Source organism: Amaranthus tricolor, chromosome 2, assembly GCF_026212465.1.
Source record: "Amaranthus tricolor cultivar Red isolate AtriRed21 chromosome 2, ASM2621246v1, whole genome shotgun sequence".
NCBI classification, from domain to species: domain Eukaryota; kingdom Viridiplantae; phylum Streptophyta; class Magnoliopsida; order Caryophyllales; family Amaranthaceae; genus Amaranthus; species Amaranthus tricolor.
This window is the reverse complement of record NC_080048.1, coordinates 7911542-7919801: the sequence shown is the minus strand read 5'-3', so window position 1 is coordinate 7919801 and position 8260 is coordinate 7911542. Positions and strand designations below refer to the sequence as shown.

The 8260-nt window shown below is 34.2% G+C and overlaps 1 protein-coding gene across 4 annotated transcripts; it reads left to right on the top strand.

Moving 5' to 3' along the window:
• Positions 1-274: 274 nt before the first annotated feature.
• Positions 275-7814, top strand: LOC130804277 (zinc finger BED domain-containing protein DAYSLEEPER-like). Of its 4 annotated transcripts, XR_009039997.1 has the most exons (4): positions 275-719; positions 1545-2948; positions 3185-5622; positions 5835-6130. XR_009039997.1 is itself a non-coding variant. In XM_057668667.1 (2 exons), the coding sequence occupies exon 2, from the start codon at positions 6201-6203 to the stop codon at positions 6870-6872; it is 672 nt and encodes a 223-aa protein (XP_057524650.1). In that variant the 5' UTR covers positions 275-719; positions 6199-6200; the 3' UTR covers positions 6873-7814. The 4 variants fall into 4 exon arrangements, 1 of the variants encoding a protein (XP_057524650.1); XR_009039995.1 differs by having other exon boundaries at positions 1545-5622; XR_009039994.1 differs by lacking the exons at positions 1545-2948; positions 3185-5622.
• The last annotated feature ends 446 nt before the right edge of the window (positions 7815-8260 follow it).

Sequence of the window (8260 nt, the reverse complement as noted above, 5' to 3'; positions counted from 1 at the left end):
GATTTTTTAATGATAGTTAACTTTGAAGCATGTATATGGGTCAAATGACCTGAAATATATGGGTTCGGTGACTTGAAAAATCGAATAAAATCAAACAAAAAAAAAGCAGGTTAAATAGGTCTACAGATTAGGTTGGGGTTTCAATTTCTGACCCATTTAATTAAACAGGTCAGGTTCAGGTTAAGAGTCTATTGACCCATTTATATATGACCTGAATCTAAAAATGACACAATCCAATTTGTATGAGACCCCTACAAACCCATTTCATCTTTTTCCTTCTTCTAAAATCTTCCAAATGAAGGCATAAACTTCTCTTATCTTCTATGTTTAGCTCTACCTTCATCTCTTTTTCATTCCCTGAAAAACTAAAAGCCCTAAAAACCTAACATCCTCTACTCTCTCTCTCTTCTTCTTGTTCATGGAATCAAACCACCGCAGACCCACAGCCTTACCGCGGCAACCATCGAAGCCCAACCTAACCCACTCCTACCTTTTGTAATTTCGGCCACCACCGGCAGCATAGCGAGCGGTACCCTTGTGCACCAGCTCACCGTTAGCTGCTAGTTGTGAGGTAGAGCCAGAACTTATTCGCTCATCGTCAATTCTACTCAATATCTCATAGTTTTCCATCTTTTACTTGGTACTTATAAGCTTAGACACAGACAGTAGAAAAGCGAAGCTGCTCTTCTTCTTCCATTTATATATATATTGCTCTTGAGGTACACTCCCACCAAAATGAATTTCACGCCTTTGAAATTATATGCTATATTTATTTTTTTTTCCAATCTATTTAGAGAAGTGCTAATTTTAAAGAGAATTGTATTACATTGTTGTTGGCATTAAGTGATGAAATTGATAATTGGAATTGAATGTAAGTAAAATAAACTATTTTTATTTAAAAGTATTTTAGTTCTTATTTTAGATTATTTGAGAAAAGTTTCACCCTATAAAGTGATGTGATTTTAAAATGCTTGGCATGCATGAGAATTTTTAGTCAAAAAAAATATTTTAAATTATCCGATTTTACAAAGAAACTCTGTGGGAATTTTTGCAGACTTTTATTATATTTTAAATCATTTCAAATGTTTTTTTGTATGTGATTCCACTATATATATTTTCAATGTTGTAAACATTTATATTTAAATTTCCGATAGATGCTCAACAGATAATATAGTCATTTAAGTGAGTGATTATGTTATCGACGTAATAGTCCGATATAAGTATTAAGCTTCCGCATTAGTTATAATTATTCGTGTTTAAGCAATTGGTTAGTTATGGATTGTTACATCGAAGCTTAGTTTGGAAATTTTATTTATAAAAAAACTTATTTTATTCAAAATCTCCTCATGTACAGAAGGTTCTCCAAGGCCCAGCCCTAAACCTTTAACTAAAATAAAATCAGAAAGAAACATGCTTAACATCGTGCAATTCAAAATAACCACATTTCTTTATTCATTTTGTTTCACATAGATAACTGATAGAATATCCTATTATTGTAAATTATTGTAAATATTTTCATACTTATCTCTTGTAACTATTTTTAGGTAAAGAATATTCTATAGTTAGTAAGTCAAGGATTACCCTTGATACTTGCCTACAATTGTGTAAAGATATTCTCTGTACTCTAGTGGTTAAATACCACGTTTTGATGAGCAATACAGGCAGGCAATTATCTTCTATCATGGTATCAGAGCCATACTGCTTCTTCCTCCACGCCTTAAATTGCACCGCAGCCTCTCTTCATCATCCTCTACCTTCCCTTCTGCCTTCTTCTCTTACGCCTCCCATGGCTAACAAAATTCCTCCCGCCACCATAGTCTCTAACATCAAACAATGCATTCCTCTCACCTTGGTCACTGGCGAAAACGATAATTACATCTCTTGGTCTACTCTTTTCAAGCTTCATGCCCGTGCCTATCAAGTATATGACCATATCATCCCTCCTCCAGCCGATTCCAACCAAAAGGAACCCACGACCGACGAGAGTGCTCTCTGGAAGAGACTTGATGCCCTAGTTCTTCAATGGATTTACTTCACTATTTCTACTGATCTTTTAAACTCTATTCTCAATCCCGATGACACGGCTGCCGGAGCTTGGAAGAAATTACTTAACATCTTTCAAGACAACAAAGCTACTAGGGCCTTGCATCTTGAGGAGGAATTTGCGGGTACTCATCTTCGTGATTTCAATACTTGCGCGGATTATGCCAACCGATTGAAACACTTAGCCGATCAACTTGCCAATGTTGGGGTATCCGAAGAACGCATGGTTCTCAAACTCATTGGTGGTTTCACTAACACCTATGTTGGCCTCCGACGTGTCATCTAAAATATGCGTCCTCTTCCCACCTTTGCGGAGGCTAAATCTATGTTTCTCTTAGATGAACAACAACAGAAAAAGCTCATTGAACAAAATTCAGCCCATGACTCTGCCCTTCATACTACTTCTGTTCATGATTCCACCGTTGACAATCGTTCCCGTTCATCCAGCAACTTCAGCCGTCGACCATCCAATCGTGTCCGAGGTCGTGGTGGTACCTATCATAGAGGCAGTTGACGAGGTGGTCATCAAAATTCCAGCGGCAACCACCACTCCAACACCCATCAACAATCTGCCGGCAGTACCCGACAACAGCCCAGGCCACAGACTTCCAACATGTACTAGCCATATACTCCATGGACTCAACCACCATGGGCAACACCACCTTGCCCCTATCCTACTTCCTCCTGGCAGCCGCATCCTACCAACAACCAGCAGCAAGGGATTTTAGGGCCACGACCACCTCACTCTTTCTACACTGCAACTTCATCCCCCTCCACCGCTCCAAGTGTCGACGGATTTGCTCCAACCGATATCGAGGCTGCAATGCACACTCTATCTCTCCAACCCCCTGACCACAATTGGTACATGGATACCGGTGCTACTTCACACTTGACCGCCGATGGAGGTAATCTTACGTCGTATTGTAATTTGAGCAAAAATCATGCAATTATTGTTGGTAATGGCTCTAAAATTCCAATTCATGGTTATGGTTGTACTACCCTTGATCATTCTCATCCCCCTTTTAAATTCAATAATGTCTTACATGCCCCTCACCTCATTAAAAACCTTATTTCTGTTAGAAAATTCACTACTGACAATAATGTTTCAATTGAATTTGATCCCTTTGGTTTTTGTGTGAAGGAACTGGAGACGGGGAGACCCCTATGAGATGTAAGAGCACGGGCGATCTTTATCCTCTAACCTCTTCGGCAACATCATCACCATTTTCCTTTACTGCTTTATCCCCTAGTTTGTGGCATTCCCGTTTGGGCCACCCAAGAAATGCAATTCTAAATTCCCTAAGAACTACAAACTTAATCTCTTATAATAAAGCCCCCCAAATTTTTTGTGATTCATGTCCCCTTGGGAAACATATGAATTACCTTTTTATGCTTCTAATTCAGTTACTTTGATGCCATTTGATATTATACATAGTGATTTGTGGACTTCCCCCGTCTTAAGTTCATCCGGTCATCGCTATTATGTCTTATTTATTGATAACTATAGCAATTTCTTATGGACATATCCTATCTCAAACAAATCCAAAGTCTATGATTTATTTTTCACATTTCGAAATTATATTAAAACTCAATTTGAACGTGACATTAAGAATTTCCAATGTGACAATGGCCGGGAATTTTCTAATAGTTCCTTTCAACAATTTTGTAAGCTAAATGGTATGCATTTCCCTTTTTCATGTCCCGACACTTCCTCTCAAAACGGCAAAGCCGAACGCAAAATCAAATCCATTAATAACTAACTCATCCAAGACAATCAAAACCATGAAAAACAATAGAAATCAAACAGATTTGAGATGGAAGAAATGATGATCGAATTTGATCATTTCACTATTCAAAATCAACCCAAGGTAAAATAAACGACATTGTAAGTTTTTTAAGTTAATTCTTTTTATAATTTCATTATAAATTTTAAGGAATATTTTGTTCATGAAAATAGTATTTTCAATTGAAGATTTAAAGATCAAATTTAATGATGCAAATATACTAATGGAAAAAACCTTATTTGCTGCGGTTTTTTGGCCATAATATGCTGCGGTTTTGACCCCAAGCATTAGTGATAGCAGCAGATGACTTATTTTAAATGTTGCAGTTCAAAACCGCAGCAGATGGCTTATATGCTGCAGGCATCCCAAAAACCGCAGCATATAGTCATACACTATTAGGGATGGCAATTCAGTCCGAATCCGCCCCTGATCCGACTCGATCCGATGATTTTAATCCGATTCGATCCGAGGTGGAAAATATCCGATTATATAATCCGAGTCCGATTTAGAGTTGGACCGGAGCTAGACCTCATAAAAAATCCGATAATCCGACTCCGACTCCGACTCCGACTCCAACTCCGAATCCGACTCTAACTCCACCCGATTCGACCCGACATCCGACTCAACTTTTAATTTAAGGCATATTTATATTTTGAAAAATTTGAACTTTATATGAAAATAAATTTATTCTAACCAAAATTGCAAACTTGACATCTAACTATCTGATTGACTAATTACATTGTAAGTGAGATTGAATATTGTAAGTTTAATCAAGTTGAGTGAATGAAACTTATCAAAACAATCGATTAGATTATTATAGACTTAAATGAAACCTAAAACTAACTAAAATAAACTATTAGAAATATAGTATTAGTCTACATATTAATTAATATTAATCAATTAGATATTTAATCGATCGTTTAATAAAGATTTAATTGGAACTTGTCTAATATAGACTTGAAGCTATGTCGTTAAATTGTAAGTGAGATTGAATATTGTAAGTTTCATCAAGTTGAATGAACAAAACTAATCAAAACAATCTATTAGACTATCAGACTTATAGTCTTACATAGATACTTAATCGACAGTATATTAAAGAATTAATTGTAACTTGTAAGTTGTCAATTATTATGAATTAAATGAAATTTAACCACTAATAACGAATTAAAATTTTATTTAATTATGTTTATATTATATATAAGTTATTTAATAACCTCATAATTCTAAATAATTCTTATTCAAGTTTATTGCTAATTAGCTTTTTTAAGAAAATATTCATTAAAATAGTATTTACCATTAATTAAATTTAAGCCATTGATAATGTGTAATGTGGATGAATGAATGGTTTTGATAATGTCCACCTCATCTATCCTTAAAAACTTTCAATAACCAATTACATACACCTATGAATGCCACATGAATTTTGGATTTTAACCATTGATTTCAAAATGGTTTCAATCTTAACCCTTCATTAATGTTGACATAAGAGTAAAAAAAAAATAATAATAATAATAATAAAAGAAAAAGACTAAATCTAACAATACTTCACATTTCTAATTCTGTTTTCTGACCAATCTTCCCGCAAGATTCATCCCTTCCAAAAAAAAAAAGAAAAACACTCTACTCTACAGCTATCATTCAGCCTCTGCCGCCTGCCGCCGGTGGCTCAGACGCTACAGTCTAACGCTGCTCCTGCTCGCTGCTGCTCACGCCTCACTTGGTCGAAAGTCGAGGGTCGACTGTACTCTACTCCTCTTTACAAAAACCCTAAAAATCAAATTTTTGATTTTTTTAGGTATTTTCACTCTTAATCGTAATCTTAATCTTAATCTTAAATTCTTAATCTTGTTGTTCTAATCTTCATTCTTAATTTTGATTCTTGAATTTTATTAGAATGTTGTTTCTTGATTTTTTTTGTTTATGTTTTTTGAGTGATTGAATCTTTGTTATTGTTAATGTATTTGTTTATCTTGAATAGTTGAATTATTGAATATTTCTTGATTTTAGATATATGTGCTTCGAGCCCCGCTACACCCGCCTACAAAATAGCAGCAACTGCTGCCTTTTCATGCACCACCAGCAGCAGCTACGACTGTCTGCACTACCACCAAGGCCCACCGCGGTGTCTTGACCCTCCTGTGAAAGTTTTGTTCATAGCTTTGAAAGTTTTGTCCTTCTTAGCTTTAGTTTTTTAATATTTAGCTTTGAAAGTTTGTACATATATAGAATACATTCAAGATTGAAGTTCTGCAGTTCCATGTTCTTTGATCACATTTAACAAGGTTCCATTAACTATTGCTTTAGCCATGGACTCAATTACTCCAATAATTGTTTTTTGAATTAGTATATAATTGTTTTTTAATTTAAACAGGGATGGACTTTGAGAATGAAATACCTAGTCCGAAAACTCCTGTTACTCCAATAATTAATTTTGAAAATAATGAAGATGTTGAATGTGAAGAGGGTTGTATTATTGGTGTTAATGGTAGGAAACTTACTTCTGCTGTATGGAAATATTTTACTCGGGTACAAGTTGGTAAAGAAATGAAAGCAAAATGTAGTGGTTGTAAGAAGTTGTTTACTGGTGGTGGTAAAAATGGAACCACACATCTAAAGGATCATTTGAAAAGATGTTTGAAAGTGAAAAACTATGTAGATGTGAAACAACAACTTTTGAAACCAACTATGAAGGATTCTCCTAATACATTAGGAATTGGTAGCAAATACAAGTTTAATCAACAATATTCTAGAAATGCGTTAGTTAGCATGATTTTGAATCATGAGTATCCTCTTGCTATGGTTGATCATATTGGATTTAAGAGATACTCTTATAGTTTGAATCCTGATTTTAATGTGATCTCAAGAAACACAGTAAAAGTCGATATATTTAGGGAATACAATGAAGAAAGGCGTCTGTTAGAAAAAGTTTTAGCGAGGAACAAATCTAGGATTGCTTTCACAAGTGACATGTGCACTTGCACTAATCAAAGAAAAGGGTACATGGCTGTGACAGCACACTATATTGGCGATGATTGGATTTTATAGAACCAACTTATCAGGTATCTTTCCTTTACTTTAATCAAATAATATGTTATATTATTAGGTCTGCAAACTTATTTGATTTTATATGATGTTATTTAGGTTTCTTTATTTACCATGCCCACACAAAAAGTACACAATAAGCAAGACCTTGGTTGAATGCTTGAAAAGTTTTAATTTGGATGAAAAGATTTATACCATTACCCTTGATAATTGCACAAAAAATGATGTTGTAGTAGATGTTTTGCTTGAGAAACTTCAACCTTCTAAGCTTATGTTATATGGCTCTTTTTTGCATATGAGATGTTGTGCACATATTTTGAATTTGGTTGTTCAAGATGGTTTAGAAATAATTAGTGGTGCAATTGAAAAAGTCCGAAGTGTAGTTGCCTTTTGCACTTCATCGCCAAATAGATATGAGAAGTTTGAAGATGCTTGTAATTATTATAGAATTCCTATTACTAAAAAACTACAACTAGATTGTAAGACTAGATGGAATTCATGTTTTGATATGTTGCAAGTTGCTCTTTTATATAAAGATGCATTTACTAGGTTGGAATCCAAGGTTGGAAATAGTGGAAAAGAAAAGTTTAGGTTACCGAGTAAAGAAGAGTGGAAAATGGCAAGTGACATTTGTGATAAATTGACGTTGTTTAGTAGAACAACTAAGGCTTTTTTCGGTAAAAAGTATCCTACTGCCAATCTTTACTTTCAAAATCTATGTGAAATAAGGCTCAATTTAAGAAGATGGTTGTGTTGTGGAAATACAGTAATTGAGTCTATGGCTAAAGCAATGATTTTAAAGTTTGATAAGTATTGGAAAGTGGTTAACGGCATGTTGTCTGTGGCTTCAATATTGGATCCAAAAAGAAAATTTGAATGTTTGTCTTTTTATTTTGAACTTCTTTGTAAAGATACTGCTAAATTAGAATGTGAAAGGATTGGAAGGATTTTGAAGGATTTGGTTAATAAATATGAAACGGTGGCTAATGAAAATTTTTCTCCTCTTTCACCCTCATTAAATTTGAACAATAATAATAAGAGAATAATTGATGATTCAAGTGATGTTGAGGGCTTATGGAAAAGCATGTAACACTATATGCTGCGGACCTCCTTAAAACCGCAGCATATAGTGTATGACTATATGCTGTGGTTTTAAGGAGGCCCGCAGCATATATATATATATATATATATATATATATATATTTTGCTTTTTTCGTTTAATTCTATTAAATAATCCAATAATGTACAATGTAATAAACAATGATTAATCCAATGATAATCACCAATTAACACCAATAATCTCTTTGTAAACTCTCGATCGTATATATAATATAATAATATGTACATATACAAATTAAAGTTCTAAATCTAAACTAATTACATTATTTACC